General features: G+C 33.6%; 1 protein-coding gene across 20 annotated transcripts in view; it reads right to left on the bottom strand.

Annotated features, from left to right (window-relative positions):
- Nucleotides 1-22,180, bottom strand: part of NRXN1 (neurexin 1) — a 1,011,597-nt gene that overhangs the window by 143,204 nt on the left and 846,213 nt on the right. For all 20 annotated transcript variants that reach the window (XM_025045123.1, XM_025045125.1, XM_015587507.2 and 17 more), the window contains one exon: nt 12,840-13,011. In XM_025045123.1, the coding sequence (XP_024900891.1) occupies nt 12,840-13,011 (172 nt within the window). The remainder of the gene's footprint in view (nt 1-12,839; nt 13,012-22,180) is intronic.

Raw genomic sequence — 22,180 nt, 5'->3', positions numbered from 1 at the left:
AAGATACATGCAACTGGAGTAAATAAAAGAGGAACTTAAGTACAAGATTTATTAGTGACTGATGATGTACTGATATTTTAAAATACTTTTAGAAGGATAATAAAAAAAGTAAAGATTTTTCAAATCTAGATAAAATTTTTTTTCTAAGTTCCGTTCAGAATCTGTTTCAATTAATATCATCAGTTTCCCTATCTAAAAAGAAATAAACTCAGTTACCTAGTATAGTCGCTAAGGCTGATTCTAGTTTCTCTGGGTAAAAGTCTAAGTTTTATCTGGCAGCTTATAGGTCAAGTGACAAATGTTCTGGATTGCCTGGGACAGTGTCATTATGTGCCTGTTATGTAGGAGTAACTATTAACAGTGCATCTTTTCTCTCTCAGAATTATGCTTATTTGAATGATAATTTTTATGGCCTCCTAATTATAGGCCACCATTATGAGGAATTGAAAAAAGAGACTCCTCTGGTGGTTGGAGCCCAGACAAAAGGTTTGGCAAGCCCGAGGTACTTGGTGAGAAGGGAAAGATACCTCTTTCTTGAGGGGACATTTTCTGTGCCAAAGCACACAGCTGGTTGATGCAAGTGCAGACTGGATTCCAGATGACAACCTACCCCCTCTGATGCGATACTGGTGCACTGCATGTAGTTACCCCAACTGCATAACTACATGGAGTGGCCTATCCACCCGCTAGCATGGTCTCCCTAACATTCGCTTAAGTCAAAGGAATCTCCAATACCCAGCCCACATTCTAGTCCTTCTTGAAGTCTTCCCTGATCACCAAATTACACTCCATTTTCTAAATTTATATGAAACACATTTTCTATGCTACTCATTTGACTTAAACTCTGTCATTCCCAGTGATATCTCTGTAGTGTTCTGGCTCTGAGTGGGTTTGGGGAGAAAAGGGAGTTGGGTAATTACATGTCTAAAGTTTCTGGAAAGGTTTATCTCCATGTGTGTGAACCCAAGTCCGACAGCCAAGACAGGATGAACTGTACCCAGAAGGAAACACACACTATACACTATATAATATGGGGAGGTTAGTATCTATTGCAATTGCAGGGTTGCAAAACTAAACTAACTTGATTAATGATAGTGGAACTAACATTTACTGAGTACTTACTTACTGGATTTTTACCAATTACTATGTATTTTGAAACTAAAAACTTATTGAAAATTCAAACCCTATGAAGTAATTACTATCTATCATTAACTTATTTCATAGATCAGGAAATTTAAGTACAAAGAAGTTAAAGAAGCCAGCCAGAGGTCACACATCTACAAAGTGTTGGAACTAAGATTTAAATTCAAACAGGCTGATTCCTGAGCCTTCTCTCTTAACCTGTACCCTATCGTACCTTTAATCTTGTGTTATCTCTAGCATATATTTGAAGTTCAGTCATTTGATGTGTGGTCTATATGTTCTTATTACAATATTAGTGTTTAAGAGGGGTGTACAAGTTGAACTTGGATAAAAAATTACTAGAAGAATAAGAAGAAAAAGAATCAGCTGTGGGGAATGCCATCATTATGTGCATGCTACAAATCCCTAGAGACCCTTGAATGACAACCCTGTCCACCCGAGATCTGAACAGAAGAAGCAATGACCATTGCTATCAAGACCTCAACACAACAAAAGTTTTCTGAGCTTTTCTTCCCTTAGGAAGAGTAAGAATAAACAGCATTGCATAATACTTCAGAGCACTGGAGTGAGCTTTGGGATGTGTGTGCGACCTTGGCAAGTAACCTAATCTCTCTATGGTTGGTTGCTTATCTATAAAATGAGGTACTATAAGCTGCATTATAAGATTTGATGACTGTTAATGAGAAAACGTATACAAAATAACTATCACAGTTCCCAATATGGAGTACCCAGCATAGAGTACTTGTCTAACAGTCATTGATACCAGATCCTACACAAGATAGAAATTTAAACGTGCTCAGTGAATGTCTGGGATTTCAGGTGAGTTCTGTTATCTCTTCGCCCCAATCCTTGCGCAACACTAACTTCCTTATTGAATCCGTTCAATGAATTTAACCTTTTATTTGAACTCTATTTCCATAAAGCACAGGCCTCATCTAATTGTTCCTAGGTCTATTTCCTACTGCGATTGTGACCATCCTGTCCCTCTTTTCAGCAAAGCAAACCTTTGCATTTAAAAAAGCTTTTCTGTTTGTTTGTTTCTCCTCTAATCAGAGAGCACATTCTCATCCAACTCCTCTGCCAAACTGAGTGATAAAAATAATAAATGAGAAAACTGATGACTCTACGTGGACTTTTAAAATGCTCCAGCAAAGGTGACCCTGAAAAATTATTATGGTGTGTTATCAATTAGTTGATGTTATCTAGAAAAATGAAGTTAAATGTTCTTCTATTCTGTCCAGTTTTATATCTCATAAATCCAGCTAAAAGAGTTCATTGAAAACGCATATGCTAATATCTAGACAGACTTAGGTTAGGTATATTGTCTTTTGGATTCTCAATAGACACTTTAAATTTAGGCCACCAGTATAAATAATATGCCCAAGATGATGAATCACTTCAATAATACTTAATGTAAAGAAAGTTAGTCTCAAATTTCTAGGATGGGGGGTGTGGGAAGTTCAGCTGCTTTTAATACAGTCAAATTCGTAAGGCTAAAAACAAAACAGACTTTAAAATGTTTAAGATGAAAGTCTTCCTTTGAGAAATATTCAACCCATGAGGCTAAATTTGACACAAAATATTCATCATCATAATTTAAATTTTAATGTGTGGCCTATTTAAAGGCTTCATACTTCAAAAAGTTTTCACATTTATTATGTCATTCTGTCTTAATTAAGAACTAAAATATTAGATTAGGTTATACCTTTGGATTGTTACAGAAATTAGGTTTATATTCCTTAAAAATAAACGTACTTTTATATAAACAATATGAACATGTTAATATATAATTTATTCACAACAATTACACCTGACCTACCAGGTATCAGGTCTACAAAGACATGAAGTTTTATTATTTAAAATCTTTTTTCTTGAATAATGTTATAATATATATGTAATTGAGTAAAAGGTATGTTTAGATAGAAATTTTCTAAAATTTAAAAAACATCAACTTACAGAAAAGTTGTAAAAGAAAGTATGGGAGTTCCACATACCTTTCATCCATCTTCCCTCACTGTTAACATCTTGAATAACCATTGGACAATATTGAAACTAAGAAATTAACTTTGGCACTATACTATTAAATATAGTACAAACTTTACTAGGTTTTACTAGTTTTAGCTAATATCCTTTTTCTGTTCCAGGATTCTATCCAGATTCCCGCATTGCATTTTTCACAGTGAGACTGAGATCGTGAATTTTTGTAGAGAATACCAGGAATTATCAAAGAAATAAAGTGCTTTTCTCAATATATCAGGAGGTGTATAAAGTCAATATTCCTTATTACTGGTGATATTAAACTTGATCACTTAGTTAAGGTGGTCTGCTGAGTTTCTCTGCAAGCAAGTTTATATTTCCCCCTTGGAAGAGACACTTGTAGACTACAGAAATTAGTAGTCTCTACTCAAACTTCTAACCACTAATTTTAGCACATCTAGTGCTTTCAACGAGTGCTTTTTACTTTGAAGTTCTAATGGTGAATATCTACTTCCATCATCCTTCTATATTTGTAAATTAGAATTCTTCTATAAGAAAAAACTATTCTTGCTCCCCCACATATCTAATATCCATCGATCTATTCAACTACTTATTAATATCAGTATTAATATCATGGATATTTACTTTGCTGAGTTATAATCCAATGCTATCTATATTTATTTTGTTGCTCAAATTGCTCTAGTTCTGACCAGTAGGAGCTCTTTCAGATTGGTTCCTGCACTCTTCTCTCATGCCTTTATTCAGAGTTAATCAACTATGGCCTATAGGTCAAATAAGTCCCTCTGCCTACTTTCGCAAATTAAGATTTATTGAAACGCAGCCACACCCATTCATTTACTTATTATCTATTGCTGCTTTTAAGCTATAACATCAGAGTTGAGTAAATGTGACAGAGATCATGTGGCCCACAAAGCTGAGAATATTTACTATCTGGCTTTTTACAATAAAAGTTTGTCAACCCTTGTCCTAGATAATTTGTTTTTAATTATGAACTTTGGATAGTACCCAAAATGTATTTGTCACATTTCAGGTAGTTCATAATACAGAAACATGAATATATGTTTGCCTCTATATTCTTCTAAATTAATTAGTTATAACATTTTTTGATGTTAGAGATGATTTTTTGTGTGAAGGAAAATGGACTGTCAGTATTCTCCTGGAATAAGTTAAGTACATAAATAAGAGAATAAATATTAATAAAGAAGGTGAAAATTATCTAGTAAGGGGAGAGACATTGTCCTCTTCCATGAGTTCTAAAGGTTCCTCTATACATGCAAAAAGCTTATTAAATTGTCCTCATAATAAAAAGTAATTCCCAAAGATGTCAAATTTTTAGTCATTTTTGTCTCGAAGATATTGGACGCTGTTATTATGCCATCACATTTCACAATCCTCAGATGATTTACCAATAGATCTATCCAAATAAGACCCTCAAACCATATATTTTGGTCTTAAGGATATTTATTATGCAATGCTCTAATGCTAGAATCATATCAAGCATGGTGTCAGTGCTCAAAATACATTTATTGAAAGGATAATGACATTCTTATAATCACTTTTGAAAGAATGATTGTTCTAAATTGGAAGTACAAAAGTTGGACTTGTTCTATTAAAGAAAAAGAATTTTATCTGAGCTAGCAGAGACTATATCCAGTCAGCTTCAACAGTGGTTAGATGGTTATTATTATTAGAAAGTTAATAAAGGGCAGTTATATTACATTGGAAGCATATGCCTCATTTGGATAAGAAGAGGTTTCTCCTCATATGTTCTTTAAATAGACTTTATTTTGTTCTCTAAAATCTCAACGTCCTCAAGATCAGAAGTTCTGAATTCTTAGTAAATGGGCCTTAAGAATATTGAAGAACAATTACTAAAAAACATATACATAACTTTGAGTATACATGCAGATATATATGTATTTTTCTAAAGACAAGATGTCCTACTTTATCAGATTCTTATAAAGAAATTCAAAAGAAATTTAAAAAATTTTATCAGATTAATGTCTAAAATGGAAGATAGTTACATAATTTTTGTACTTCATATAGGGCCTCAACATCGGTATATGAAATTTTAACCTTTTTGCTGTTCTGCTACCTCTTGAACACACTGTCATTGTTTACTAGAAGTAAAGTGACATTTAATGCCAATTTATTCCTGAATTTACAAGATAAGAAAAGTAGGTAGATGATGGGCAAGAGGAAACAGTATAAAAAGTCTGAGGCTTGCTCATAGTTGGCATTCAACTGCTGACATTAAAAGCTGGGAGTTTCCCTCTCACAGTAGAAATTTTTTTTTTAATTGCTTAATTATACACAAAAAGTACTAGTTGTTATCTATATTTACCATAAAAATATATAAATATCCCTAGGCAATTTAAAAAGCTCTTAAGAAAATAAGAGCTCAGAGTGTCTGAGAAAATATTAACAGAAAGGCTTGTCATTTGAGTTGGGAACGTGACTTATCTTCCACGGAACTCAGATAATTATAAACTACATGATACAGCAACTATACTTTCAGATAATAATCAAGCTATAAAAGCATTGTTACAAACTACAAATCTAACAAAATCAACCAAACACTTGCAAAAGCCATTTGAAGTTTCCTGAAAGCCTCACATCCTTAAAATATAATTTCTCTGACCTTCAATCTTTAGCTATTTAGTGAAAATCCTTTTTTGCTGCACTTCCTAAAAACTAAATTTTGCATTTGTAGTGGCAACTAATTTTTGTATTTGACTTGAATAATTTATTGTTTGCAAATTCAATATCTTTGAAGAAAAGTCTGTGAACCCAATTACTCAGTCAATATTTTTGGCTATCTTTACTTAAAATTATGATAATGCCATTTTCTATTTACAGTGAATATTTTGTAGAAGTTGGATCGACACATCCTTTTCTTATGATAATAATTTAAAACTACAAACAAATTGTACATTGGAAAGAGGAATAGAGAACAAGAAGATAAATGAAGGATCTTCTGGAAATCATAAGAAGGGTTGCTATTTGTATCTTATAGCATAATATAAGATATAATATACTTAGCAAAATTCCTTGAACATAGTTCAACAAATATTCCTTAATTTGATTTGTTGGCTTCTTAGTGATAGAATCTGAGAACCTCTCACATTAAGAAAAGGGCAAATGAATACTGGTAAAAAAAAAGCACGTTTTCTTTAAATTTCAGTCTCAAAGGGAAAAAAATCTAGAGTGTGTTTATAAATTAAACTTCTGAAATAAAATAAATTTATTACTTGTTAAATGTTTCAAAATATATTTGTTTCTTTCAATGGGCTTTTGAATTAAGTTTAACTTCAAATACATAGGGAACCCACAGCTTGCCCTCCTACTTTATCGGGCTCTAGGTTTCCGACGGAGTTATGGTCATTCCTATCCTGTTGGCTCAGTTTCAAATTAGACTGAGTTAGATGAGAAGCAAAAAGAAATAAGGAAACATAGTAGAAGGATAGTAGAAGAAATAGAGATAGAAGAGTTTCGACTTATACTTCTCTGTATCATTCACAATGGTATTCGAATAGCAATACCTAACCCACATCTACAGAAACTAATTTTTTTAGTTATTTCAGTTTTGTCAGCAATAAGCATTTAATAATACATAAGTTTTTAGGGTAAAGAATGTGCATGTTTTGACAAAAGAAAGAAATGGCCTGTGATGGGTGAATTGAGCTTTCAGAATTATCTATCTTATATACAAGTATTAATTTGGCCCTGTGAGAATTGGGTTCAAGTGCTATGGGGTAGACTACTGATGGGAAACAGTATTTTAGCCTCCAGTGCAAGATAACTTTAAGGAAGTCACAGATAGGTTTAACTGACAAGCTTCCTGAAGTGGAATATAAAAACACTGCCATACATAACAAGAATAAAACAGAAAAGGCAACTTACAGTCAATCTACAGAACTTTGATTTAAGAAATGAACCCTTCAGGCTTGTTGATATAATCTCCTTTCCTTTTGTTGTACTGTGAAAAATAATCTTTTGGAAGATATCTGTGTTATATGTGTTTGTCAGCCTGTGTAGTCTAAATGATACCAAAATCCGCCAAACCATTAGAGGAATTTTCTCTTTCTTTTGTCAGGAAATTAAAAATCTTAGTGTGATTGCCTTACTGCAATAGTAAGTACTTTTTGATATCTATATCTATATCTATATCTATACATATATCTCTATATAATCTCCAGCTCATTGAGAATACATTAAGAATGAGTGAGAAGTCTGAGAATATATCATTTCTTTCTATCTCCTTGGATACAATTTCTCTGAAGCTAAGCATTTTGGGCAGATGTATTTAATATACCGCTCAATAAAAAGTTCATTATGTTTCATTAAGAAAAGCCCCCAAAGTCCCAGAAAAACTGAACACCATGAAAGAAGAAAATTAACATCAGAAATCTCAGAGTTTTAGCTACTAGTTCTATCTGACATAGCTACAGTATTTGAGACTTTAGATTTCTCACAGTATGTAAGCTTTTCTTTGGAAAATTTGGATTAGTAAACATTTAATTATGTCTAATAGAAACCAAACATTTATATATTCAAGTGAATATTCAACCATGTACATAAGTATATTTTGGCTAAAAACTGCCAGTAAGAGACAATGTTTTAACATAGGGTTCAATAGAGGAAACTGGATTTATTCAACAATTATTTATTAAGTTCCCTACTGTGTGCCAAATCCTGATTCTTATGTCTTCTGTTGGACTCTAGCAAAAATTGGTAGTTTATTTACAGAATGATTCAAATCTTCTGTATGCTTCATCAGTTTCCACAAGAGAGTTATATTTTTACTTTCTTACTTTTATAGGAGGGAAACAGGATTCAGTCAAACATTTCCCATGTCTACACATTTAACCAAGACATGGGAGAAGTCTTCTATTAAAATAGTTTTTCTCCCAAATAATCCTTAACAATTCTAATAACAGAATTTTCTAATGATTCATTCCTCTTCTAGCTACTGAAATCAACTAAGTTTCATGTTACGTCACTGAAAAATAAATATAAAAAAGTACATAAAATTGGAAATCACACCAACTTGAAGGTTGAGTGCTATGGGAAAAGTAAAATAGTAATGATTCATAATGGATTACTTAATTTGCAAATAAAGTGTTTAATGTGAGGTCAAAAATAATCATTGCCTACTAATGAGTAGTATTAACTCAAAATTTATTAACAAAATTTTTTTTGTAAGAATATTTTTTCTTCTATGTGTTATTATTTTTTTAACATACCTTAGATAGTTTTGTGTGTATATGTAGTGGTCAGTTGTGACATGGATTCGAATATGCGGCTATGACCAATCACATAAGTCATAACATTTAGCTATGAAGAATATACTTTGCTATGTAGAAGGCTACATATAATGATCTCTCTTCATTTTGGTTTCTGTCTCCCAGACAACATAAAGGAAGGCACACAGAATCAGACAAGATTCCCAAACTGGCATAGTGATCTTGGTCAAATCAGGTAGCCTTTCCAACATTTCATTTTACTGTTTGAAAAAATGAAGGTGCTGGAATAGAAATCTTTGAAGTTCCTTCCCTCTTTCAAATGCTATGATTAGAAATGAGGTTGATTTTTCTCAATTACATCATACGTTGTAAAAAAAAAAAAAAAGAAAAAGAAAAAAAGGTTAAAAAATAAATAAAAACATCAAAATCACCAAACCAACTGACACATTTTGTACCAAACAGAAAACTCTAAATAATGGAAGGGCTCATATAGACAGTCAATAAATTCGTTGATGACTTGAACTAAAAACCAATTAATTTAAGTGTATAAATTTAAATGGCAATCATCAATATGCCTTTCCTCAGCCTAAAATATTTACCAGCGTTTTGAGATGAAAAACAAAGTTAAAATTTAGAGGTTATACTCATAAAGTCTTTGAAAGAACAATCACATAAAAAATATTTACACCATCTTTATGCAGCCTCTTTTTGCGCTAGCCTCTGTTTCTTTCAAATTTTCCCATCCCCATTAGGATCTACTTTGTTACACCACTTCAGACCACCATTTTCTCCTTTTTCGATACTCTAATAACAATTAAACGCTGTACTACTAATTTTGAAGTTAACACAATTTATTTACATTGGTAAGTTTGATGAATCCTTTTTGTCTTCCAGACTAAACTCTTAGCAAGCAAAATCCATGTCTGTGACCTGTCCACTCATTCTTACCACAGGTTTCCATTTCATTGACACCTAGCACAGCCTCGTGACACACTGCAGCACTAAAATGTTGAATAATTGATGAGAGAGAGAGGGGCAGAAACTAAAAAATGGGAATGAGTCCCCTTTTATTTATTCACCAGGTCTTATAATGTATTCTGTATTCATCCTCTTTATTTTCTCATACCTTATTTTAAGCCTTTATCTTTTGACACCTGGACTGTTTAATAGCTTTATAAATATTTCCTGTCTCTATCTGTTCCTGTTAATCCCATTAAAATGAATGCATTTTTTCTTCCAAGTAAAATTTTACACTTTTAAGACCCCAATCAAGTTTCTAGACCATTCACTCCGAACTGGTCTCCTCTTCTTTGGAACATATTTTCCTTTTTATGGTATGTCTTATTCAGAAATTAGCCAAATGTGATATGATAACTCTTAAATTTTCTCATGTATTTTATATTTAATCTTGAACATTTTTTACTTATCTCTTTAACCAGATGGTAAGCCTAGTATGTTCCTTTAATATAGTATACATCCATTAATATTTATTGATGTGTTAAGTTGATAGAAATAAAATTAATATTTGACCTTGCATAGAATATGAAAGACATCTTTTTGGCACACTGTGGTTGACAAATAAGCTCAAAGGTTTATTCTCAAAGGTAACTGTGATTTATCTGGAGCAATCTTTAGCCTGAGCAAGTAAGATGATAGGCATTGTGGACTAACATTATGAGAAAAGGAAGTCTGTTGAGAGAGAAAATTTTGCTATATAACTGTAATTAGGGACAAATCAGAGATTAATGATGCATTATATTCTAGAGCTTTAACTGATAAGCACCAAGAAATGACTTTCTCTAAATAGTTTGCAAAATATTTTTATACTTTGTTCTGTGCACAGGAAAGAATCGAAATTTGGTCTGCTTTCATAAAATTCAATATTTATTTTAAGATGTGAATTATTGAGCTATAGAAATATTTTATAAACTCCCAAAGAGCATATAATCTACCTCCACTAATTAGTTTCTCTATGAAAGCTTTCCAGACAATGATAGGGTGATACTGTCAGCCAATGCTTTAGATGCTTTTCACTAAAGGTATAGTGTTGCTACCAGATGAATTGCTTCATATAAAAGCACTCACCACAAAGCCCTATAATGGAAGGTTAAGTGCTATACTTAATTACTAATTTCCACTCTTATTACTTATATTTTGCAGTACAGGCACTTTAAAAGGAACCAAAAATAGTCTGTTAGTTCCCGCTTCTCTGATTATAGGATTTAGTGGTAAAGGCTATTTTTTCGAATGAATAACAGAAAAACTTAGAATCTTGGACTAAATATAGAGGTTGCATCTAAAATATCTGTTTCTAAAGATCTGATCCTTAACTATCATAATATTGCCAGATTCTGATTTTTAAATATATTTTATATTACTTCTTATACTGAGTATCCATTTAACTGGTAAATAAGACATTATATGTTAATCAAATATTAGTCTAGAAAAAATACACAGATATTTGTTGACTTAATTAATATAGCTCAATTTTGATTAAAATTGGACATTAGCATGCCACAAAAAGACAGGGAACATGACTTTTTTGAATGATACCTAGTGCACAGTATCTGGTATGTGCACAATTAAATTTAATCACAAAAGCTATATTAAAATCATGGGGTAGAGAAATTTTTTAAAACATAAAATATTTACTCACATGCATTAATGCATTAGAAAACTAGGTTCCAATTATCTATGCTTGGGAAATGCATATCATATTTCCTTTTGGAGATCCATTATGAATATTAATATAATAAAGTCCAAGGGTAGACATTTTTAACTTAGTTTAATCCAGACTTTTTCAAACTAACTTGAGAGCAGGACTTTCTCTTTCCTCCCATAGGTCACCATTAACACTCTCTATAACCTTTTATCTAAGATACCAGTTTGGAAAGTGTGGTAAAAGTAAAAAAGGTACTAAATATAATTTAAAAGCATTAACTGATGAAACAAAGCCAGTCTTCAAGAAGCAACTGCCACACTGAAATAAAAAAACTGCTCTATGACAAAATTTAGAAGTAGGCACATTAATATTATGTCCTGTGCCTATAATAATACTGGGAAATAGTAGGCACTCTATAAATATTTACATAAATATAAATAAATATGGTTTATCATTTTACATGTTAAGGTCCACTACTCACAGATAACAATATTCCAGGGGCAAGTCTTCTAGAACTGATCTTATTTTATATCTTTCATGACATCCAGTGCAATGACTTCCTCTCAGTAAAGAGGTATTAATTAATTGTATTTCAGGAAATTTGCCAATTTACTTTTCTGTAATTTCACTGAGCCTGTAGTTTTACATTTCTACTAGGATTTCAGTAAATGTTATAAGGGATTATCAGGGGCTATGTACCATCGCATGCAGATTTAAGTTACTTTTCTTCCAGGTTTTTCCATTCCCTCATCTTATTAACAGAAGGTGTACACTCTCATAACTGTAGTGTATAATTGAGATAATTCCCAGGACATCAATTCAGCAAATATTTATAGAGTTCCTACTATTTTCCAGTATTATAATAGGCACGGAACATAATATTAATGTGCCTGCTTCTAAATTTTGTCATACAGGTTTTTTTATAACATTTAATTCAGCAAATATTTGAAGAACACCGAGTTTTAAAAATAGGTCTGAAATGAGGCTTGAAGGTGTAAAATTTTTCAGATCAGAAAATCCCAAAAGGGCATCACAGATATTTCATTCCCTAATTGAGTCAATACTAAAGAAAATTAACCTGTATTTAATAAGTTAGTTATTTCCTCATATTATTTCTTCCAAGAAACGAATACTTATAATAGAGGAGTTTATATATACATTTTGGTAATCACTGTTATTGTGCAGAATGAAAATGAGTGAAACCAGTGTCACAATCCTTATGAAACCCCACGGTTATATGACAGTGAAAACAGACTTCAATTACTTACATGTTCTTATAATTGCTGATTTGTGCTACTATAAACAGTTTCTTTACTATTGCTCTGTTTGTCAAATGGCCCTCCTGCACGTTTCACGAGTTTCAGCTATATACCACCATCAAAGGAATCACCTAGTTCTCTTTCACAGCAAAGTGTTATAATAGTCCCTCCCTTAGCTTTAAATTTTAACTTTGTTACTTTTGACAAAGCCTTTCCTTTGTTCAAATGCAAGGATCCAGTAAAAAGAGCTTTGACATGTTGTGCCTTTTATGTGTGCATTTTTCTGGTTTCACTGATGTCCTGAAATTTGCAAACAATAACGTGTGCCTTCAAGTTCTTCTATAAAATGCCACTTGTACACTGTTTCAAGAATAGTTTAGGACAGCAGTACATTCGCATGACTCTATAGTGCAATAAATACTTGGTGGTTTCTCAGAAAACCCACAATTTGGTGAAACAAATGCAAAATAATGCTTTGTTTTCCACTTTGTTTTTCATAAATCTTCCCCAGATACACATTCACTGGCTTACCTGCAGGGTAACGCTCGATCACTGGCCAGCTGTCCACCTGCAACGTGGCATTGCCACCACTCCTCGTGAAACGAACCACATGGTATTTCCCATCGTTAATGATTGCATTGGACTCTTCAATAGCGATGTCATCTGTCCCAACATTAAATTTAACTCCAATTTTTCCTTGGTGCTGAAAGGCAGAGGGGAAAAAAAGAGTTGAATAAAATTATATTGATTAGTCAGCATTTAATAAGAATTACATATAGGATATTGTTCAAGAACAGGCTTCAAACAGTTGCTTTCCTCAGATTTTACTTCTGAAAAACTCAAGTAGTAGAAGCAAGATTCTTGACATTTGGTTAAGTCTGAAGCATCTCTTTCATGGATAATTGATATTCCAAAAGACACACTTTCAAGAGAATTGAGCTGCCTTCTTCCCAGAGGTTGCCACAAACAAGGTGCACAGCTGCCTCTGTGAAAGGACATCTTTTCATGTTACATAGTTCCTTTAATCCACTCTTCATTTTACAAGAAAAAGGCGGCTTGACATTCTCCTTTTAATTATGGTGAAATCAGAGCAATGAAGTCTGTTTAGAGAAAACTGACGAATACTGACAATATAGAAAATAATTCTAAAGCGTATGTGTACAGAGACAAGCATTTAATGAGTGCAGTTTCTTAGTCATTATTCACATACAAAAAATCATCAAATGCCAAGTCTGACATTTATTCAATTTCTTCATCTTACAGATGATGAAACTATGACACAGGAAGGTGCAATGACTTGTTCAAGGTCACATAACTTAATAGAGGGGTATCAGAACTAGAATTCAGTTTCCTCATTCTTAATTTATATCTAAACTAAGATATGGCTATCTAAAATTGACTCCTCTGAATTATGCAAAACAGCATTACACATTATTCTAAGTGCAAAGTTTGCTGCTGTTAATTTCATAATTGCATAATATAAGGTGGCAAAGAGAAACATGGGTTCGTGTCCTCTGCTTCTGAGCAGCTTTCTCTAGTTCTAGGACTATCAAGGTTACCAGGAGCTCAGTGGATCATGGATTTGCCCCTAATCAGTAACACTGCAGGCCCTTGTCCACGTACATAACCTCGAACTGTCTGTAGTTCACCTTTCATCAAACCTCAGTTCAGAGGAACAACATGGAGGAAGAGGGATTTAAAAGACATATAGTCCATCAATTCCTGTAGAAATTTATAATTGGAATATCAAAAACCTGGATATCTGGGTCACATTCTCTTGACCTCTTGCCAGATTCTCATCATTGAATTAGGCAGCAAGAATATAGTACCAGCTTACACTGAGAGTTATAAGAAAATCTTGTCTACAAATGCATTAATGGAAGGAAAGTATTTGAAGATGTTATTTAAGACATTGCTCATTTTCTCCTTCATGTAGATGTTCTAAACTTTTCTATTTTTCTTTTTCCTGGTTCTTATTGTCCATAAAGGATCTTTCTCTTATAAGTTGGTATAGTTTTTAATTTTTTAAAATTTTTGTTTTAGGCTTGACAGATAATATGACTCAAAATTGTATTTCCTTTTTGACTTTGGTGATTAGAAATCTCAGAGTCAAAGTGAGTAGGAAAATTTTATTAGTAACATAGACTCCTGGCATACAATTTTCCCTAAACTTATTCTTATTTTCCACCATATGTCTCATGATTCTTACTTTTAAATATATGCCACTGTAAGGCATTTCAGGTTTTTTTAGAATGATTCAGGTGATTAAAAACAAAACAAAACAAAACAAAAACAGTGGGATTCCAATAAAAATTAAAATTTATCCAAAGGCCTATAGAGACTTTTATAAAGGGTTTTTTTTTTTTTTTTTTTTTTTTTTTTTTTTTTTTTTTTTTTTTTGCAACATTTTTCTTTTTTGTTAAATTTTTTTTTTTTTTTTGCTTATCTCTTTTGTGCAAGCATTTCCTCATTCTGGTAGAATTCCTGTTTGCTCACTTTTGGTAAATTATTTAATGTGGTATATATATTTTAACATGTGATACAACTTCACAGGAAAACTAATAATCTTATTTATGAGGTCTGTTATCTTTATTTAACAAACAACTTTATAGCATTCTAATCACTTGACTAATACTTACTCTGGTATTTCTTATAACAGCTCCATGAAAGAAGAACTATTTTATCTCCATTTGACTGATGAGGAAACTAAAGCATAGTGTGATTAAGTAACTTGGCTAAGTTTACACAGAAAGAGAAAAGCTATAATTCAACTCCAAGCAGTCTGGCTCCAGAGTTTATGTTCCTAATTATTACACTAGGCTGAATTTTAGGAATATTGGTTCATCCTATAATTGCAGTTAACAGAATTGGTAAATCTAGTTGTTCTTTGCTTCTGTTTTATCTTCCTTGATAGAGCAGAAGCACTAAAGGTCCGTGTATGGTGCTTTGCAGATTGCATCTACCTGTCAGTGTGTGCTTAAATAATTATATGGAGGACAGTGAGCAACTCATATGTGGATAGAATAAGATTTTAAAATAAACTCATTTTCTGTCTCAGTTTCAACTATAATCATGAGGTGATAAGAAGTAAATAAACAAATTAGTACTTCCATTTTACAAAATAAGGTATAAGATTGCCTAAGCTGGACTTGCAAAGGAGAACACTGAAAACCACTTTTGGGATCCTAAATTAATTACCTAATTCTGGCCCATTAAAGAGGCAAGAAATGCCAAGAGGAGTCTGAAAATTAGAGGAGGATCTGCGGGGGAGAATTGGGAAGTGATATGATCTGCATATACATCCATGTTGGAAGGTTATTTTCCCTTATCGCAAGTGCAGGGGAGAAAGACTTCAATGGAACCTCAGAAAGCTTGATACTTGTCTCTTGGAACTTGGTGGCAGTGGTTGGGGCAGTCAGCAAACTGACATTTAACTCTTGCTTGAGAAATCTTCAAGGGGAGACTGTGATTGGCTGATGCTCTGATGACAGAGCAAAGAGATATTACTGCAACAAGCAAGCACTGCCGGTGGATGATGGATTAGAAAGCCGGCTTAGAATCGTGTTGTTGCCTGTCTAAGAGAGCAACTGAGGGGAGGGGTAGTAGGTGGTGAAGACGGCTCAATGGAAAGAACTTGGAGTTGTGTAATGGATGCCCAGAGACTGAGGTGGAAATCCTAAAATGACCATCTGAAGGAAGTGCATTTCACCACCTCAAGGAAATTGCAGGTAAAGAAATTCCAGTGGTGTGGTTATACGAGCTAAAGAACTCACCAAAATGCCCCTAAATGTGCTCTGTAGAGTCAGTTCTAAGGTTAAGCTAAGCCCAGCTAGATGCCTACCTACTGTTGAATTAGCCAAGTAAGATCCTGTCTGCCTCTTACCTCCTCCTTCTCCTGCTTCATTCCTGGAAGATTCGAGGAGGAAGAAGAGAAATGAATGTCATGAGAAGAAAAGACAACCCTGTCCCCTCAGCCAGTGCAAGTGGCAGCTCCAAGTCAGCCTAAGTAGTGGTAACGCACTGGCTTTAACTAAAGTTGTATTTATCATTACAAAGTAGTGAACTGAAACTACTTCTTATATCAAAAAGTGAACAGAAGACATTTTACTATCCAAGAAGGATCAAAGTAGTGTTGAGACTTCTCTGGAATTTCCTAGGGTCAGAAAGAAATATTCTACAGAACATGCTTAAATTTCTGCTGTATCATAGGAATTGCATCTTTCGACATAACATGTACATGAACATAATCCTTACTCTAGGTTGCCCATTGTTTTAGAGTCTCTTCTATTACAGGCATGTTTCTTATTCCAACACACACCAAAATAAATTCTTAAAGTGTCCTGCTTGTTCTGATAGGAAAGCTACAATATCTTATTTTTATCAGAGTTCTATTCCTTGAGGAGGTTCAAGTTCTGTGAATAAAAGCACTATAATGCTAAAGGTACAAAATGTACCAAACTCTAAAAAGAGTCCCTTTACCTTATCCCTAAAATTTTCTGCAATATAAAATGTAAAATGCTTATTTTCTAGGCTACAGAAATCCCCAGATTTCACAGGGATTCATTTCTTGCAATACAGTAAAACAATTAAAAGACAATGAGGGTTGGTAATGTTTGACGAGCTTCTGACTTTTAAATGATGTTCATTTATTCCTAGATGTGTTTATGTGGTCCTTTAACTTCCAACATTTTTGGTATCTCATGGATTCACACTCCGGAGTCAGCAAGAAAAGAACCGAAATACCACCAAAGTAGGCTCAAACAACAGATTCTACCCTAATTCAGACAGTATTACCCCACCCCAGGTTACATCATTATCCATGAAAAACAATTTAATCATAAATGATAGACAAAGGACCAATTTTTTCCCTGAAACCAAATTTTATGATTTATGATTCCATGCAGAAACTGTAAATATTCTCCAAACACATACTTCCCGTGTTGACAGAATAGTGAGTCATTTCAATTATATAAACAATAAAACTTGCTAAACTTTCTTACCGATGGATAATTACAATTTAAAAGAATTCATTTCAACTTTTTATTCTCTGGGATTAAATGTGATTGTCTCTGGCAAATTCTCATGAATATTTCATTAGCAAAACCAGCAGTAATTTCACTGGACATGTACTGATCTTTTAGCATTGTGTCTTCCTTGAAATGGATAACTGGCTCACACCATAATTTCAAAAATCTATTATGAGAATATCAGTAACGAGGCATTTATAATTTAATGAAGTCTTTCCATGGATTCGTTAAATAAGTAGTGGCAAAGGTAATTATTTTTCTTCACAAAAGCTCATTTCTGAATAATGATTATATTGTTAAGCCAAGTTAAAAGGAAATATCATGAACGACAACAATGGGAAGGAACTTGAAAGGTTCCTAGTTTAATGCGCCATTTAATTTCATCTGCTATCACATATTCATCTGAAAATATTTGTTTTAACCAATATTAAGATTTAATGGTGTTCTCAATTTGTTGGGCATACTTCAAACAACATGTTCGTATGTTATAGATGCAAATATATTTCAATATATGTACACATAAAATAGATAAAACAGAATATATATATATAAAGAGTAAGCCTGTAAATGGCATATAGATGTGTCGCTGTTTTTTGCCCCTTAGTCTGGGATTGTTAGGTAGAAGTGTTTGGCTCAACTATCTCTAAGAAAATAGAGCAGTAAAAAAAGAAAACTGTCCTCTGTTCTTTGATTGTTGTTTACTTGTTTACCACACTCTGACAGAGAGCATCACCAAACAGAATACATAAGCATGCAACACAGGATGGCATGTAGATTAGCAGGGAGGCTTCTTTATGGTCTATAAGCTTCTGTCATCCAATGTGATACAGAGCCCCACCTTGGACATAACTACGCAATGTCTTCAAATGCACTCCATGCTGTGCCCATTTCAGAATGCGGAACAACTCCCATGCTCCAATTCTGCATTGCCAGTTGAAATCAGAGTCACACTAAATGTTATGTTTTGCTTCTCCAGACACTAATCCTCACCAGGGAACAGAGGTCTTAAGCCTCGAGGGGGACCATGGAGCCTGTAGCCTCTGTTGCTGGAGTAAGTAACACTGCACAGTGTGTCAGAGAGCCACCTGTTCTTTCACCTCAAAACAAACACACTGATTCAGATAATCGCTAATTTAACCCAAATACATTTCCAAATGAATGACTTAGGGGTCTAACTGGCTGGTAGAGACTGTGTTTACCATTCTAGATGGTCTATAATGTCAAGAAGTGGTTTTAGTCTAGTTATTTTAACCTGTCATTGAACTGAAAATGCACTGCCCCCCAATACACACAGTATTTCAAAAATAAAAAGCTACTGTTGCCCTGTCTCCTACTTTCCCCATTGAAGAATATTTTTTTAATTCATTCACCTAATAAAAATCAACTATGTAATTTATGTGCATTGTGCTTAAGTGTGTAGACAATACAAACACATAAAATGTGTACTCTGTCCTCTGGGAAGTTTTCAGTTAAATTGAGAAGATAAGTCATGCATGCAGGATTTGAGGTAGCGACTGGAAACAGCACAGGTGCATTGAGGGGGAGGGTTTTGGAGAGTCTTAGGGAGACTTCTAGCTGTGTGGCAGGAGCAAGCCAGCATGTGGACAGCTGTAGGACAGCCAGAAGATCCCAAAGACATCCAGAGACACAGAATATATGTTCCCTCTGTCTCCCATCTCTCTTTCTAGGCCCTACTTACCATAGTGTTCATCGGGTGTCAGGCATTGAGCTACACATGACGTATAACTCCTAGCAGACCTGAAAGATAAGTGCTATTTTCTCTATCTACTCAGAGAGTTTACAAAATGTGCCCAAATCATATAGCTAATCAATATTAGTACTGGTATCTGGCCAATTTGGATATGCTTTCTAAAAAAGATGACTTCAGCTGAGTCTGTGTACCAGGAAAAGATCGTGAAACCAAGGCATGCTCAGAGGACTGAGTCACAAGTAGGGCTACTCACTACTGCGAAGTGAATCTTCCTTTTTGGCTAATTACATTTCACAGCATCACACAATAAGGAACCAGAAATGGGTGAGATTTAGGGTGATACTACTTCAGAAAGATCTCATTTAGTGCTAATATATTCTAAGAAATAGTATTTTCATATTCCCATAAAGTCTTCATTAAGATAATATACTTTTTCTAATATGTCCCCATCCTATAGAATGCTAGAGCTCCTTGAATTCTGAGAAATAATATCCTGACAGTGATATTACCCTCCCAGAGGCTTATGTTCAACTCGGTCCTTAGTGTCTAGTAAACCTTTGTAAGCCTATGGCCATGCTCTTCCATACACTGCTCAAGTGTTAGTTTTTATGGACCTGCTTTAAATCCTCAACTATATTATACAGAGCTTGGAGGTAAAATAAAAGACTGGCTTATTCTTCACTGTATCCTTCACAATACTTTCAGACTACCTCTATATTTGTATTTTTCCAAAACTCTTTCTTTTTTGAGATATAATTCACATATCATAAAATTTGCCCTTTTAAATTATATGCTTCAGTGGTTTTAGTGTATTTACAAGGTTGAGCAACCATCACCACTATTTAATTCCAGAACACTTTCATCACACTGCAGTTTTCTTTTGATGAGATAATGCATTTAGTTTTTGGCACATTTGATAACTACTCAGCACTTTTGAGCTATTTCATTATTATTACTATTATTATCTCTATGTTGTTGTTGTTGTTGTTATTATTATTATTATTATTATTATTATTACATTTGGGAAATCATGTTTTGTTCCATAGTAGGTGGATAGAAGTTAATTAAAATAATGTTTGAATTATATAACTATTACAGTTTAGTTAGAACACATAATATTGCATTGATCTTCACAACAACTTGTGAAGCAGCGTTATCTATTTTATAAATGAAGATGCTAAAGCTCAGAAAGGCTGAGACTTGACTAAAGTTAGGGCATCTATCCATTGTTTGGCTCAAGAGGGAACATTCTAAAATCTAATTACGCTCATCAATGAGATAAACTGTCCTGCCACTGGTTGTACTGAAGAATAGACTGCTTGACTAGACAATCTCCACATCCCCTTCCATCTCAATGATTCCATGGTTTTATGAAAAGCTTAAACAAACAGCTAGGCATCATAGAAAAAAAATTAGAAAAGAAGGTACTAGTTCATTTTATGAAACACATCAAAGGCACCTATATTTAAATTTGAGTCTTAGATTTTTTTCCCTAAATTTATGAAGTAAATGAACTCTAGGATTTTATTATACTTTTTAAATGAGCAGTGTTTCAATTTGGGAGGAAAAAAGAGATTCCATCAGGCCAATGTTTCAGAGTAATCTGAGAGGCCTTTTTTAACCAGATGTGTTCTTTCTCAAGAAATTATAACACTTCCCCTCAGGAAAATAGAGGGACTTGTCTTTATAGCTAAGAATTCTTGCCTTGCCAAGTATGTAGGACTTAGTGGAGCTAAGTGAGAATAAGGTTCAATGAGTTCCTCTCTTGATGATGGACAGATTCTGAGTTTTGGCGATAACACTAGTCAATGCTTTCATTCCTCACATTACTTCTCCTTAGATAAAACTAAACCAAGAATCAAAACAATGGTGGGATGAAAGTAGCCCAATAAATGACTGGTTGGTGTACCTTTGAAAAGGGCAATAACCCTAATGTTGGTATTTTGAGATTGTTTCCAGTTTGTTTCATCTGTTGAGCCAATACTGAATTATCGTTGACATTTAAAAAGACTATCCATTCTATTTAAAAAGACATTCTTGAACCATTATAAAGTTTTCTCCATTGTGGCCATGGGTTCAGAGATGTCACCAAGCCTTTTTCATGGTATTTTCCTGTGGTCCAAACAGCATATCTGCATGATACCACAACCGATGTATAATGAAATAAAGCTAACTTATCCTATTGGGAATTAGAGCTATCTCATTGAGTCATTAATTCTGTATTTTCGTCCCTGAAATAGCACCTTTAAATGTATCCTTATATGTAAAGAATGCATGTGTTCTATCACTTTTTTTTTTCCTCTGAAAAATCTAAAAGCAGAAATTAAACAGAGCAAAAAATGGGCATTGACTGCTGGCCTATGTAAGGTTTTTAATTTTTCACATGTTATACCTCTGGTTTAAATATTTAGCTCAGTGGTTTGGCATCATGGCAAACACTAAATATCAAACACCTTTAGCTGCTACACAGAGATCTAAATCTACACTGGCTTAAGGTAAGCTTGTCCCAAGTGCAATGGGCTGAGCAGATATGACTTGTATTATTTTTTTTTTGTTTTATTGTCATTGCTTTTAAAACCTTTGGTTAGATGTTAAATTAGCTTTGCTCACATTTCATAGTCATTTAGGAAATTGAATGCCATATACATTGTGTTTCAGGTACTGATTAAAACAATAACCTTTGTTTCTCTGCTTCTCCCTGATTCCATGTCTTTGGGCCATTACACCAGGCACTGGACAGAGAACGGACATTTGACTCTATCAATGCTGCTAGTTGGCATTTTTATGGAAAATGATTTTCCTATAAAAGAGGTATGGAGTTATTTGTAGATTTCACTTGCTTGTATCCCAGGATCATGATTTTGGTGGAGAGCTGACTATATAATTATAGACTGACTGTAATGTTCCAAATTTCCATAGCACAGAACACAACGTTTTTCAGACAAATAGACAAAATATCTTTGGATGGTGATTTTAGTCCTCTACATGGTAAATGTTACCTCAGTAATTAGGTTGTTAAGCAAAACAAAATTAGCCTTTACATTAAAAAATATATTTAAAAAAACCCCCCAAAACATATCAAGAGATAAATACAATTATTTTAATGCCTCAGTTGATAAATGCTTACGAGCTGT

The sequence above is a fragment of the Pteropus alecto genome, unplaced genomic scaffold (genome assembly GCF_000325575.1).
Source record: "Pteropus alecto unplaced genomic scaffold, ASM32557v1 scaffold131, whole genome shotgun sequence".
Lineage (NCBI taxonomy): Eukaryota > Metazoa > Chordata > Mammalia > Chiroptera > Pteropodidae > Pteropus > Pteropus alecto.
Note: the sequence above shows the minus strand (reverse complement) of the source record. Positions and strands in the feature narration are given on the sequence as shown.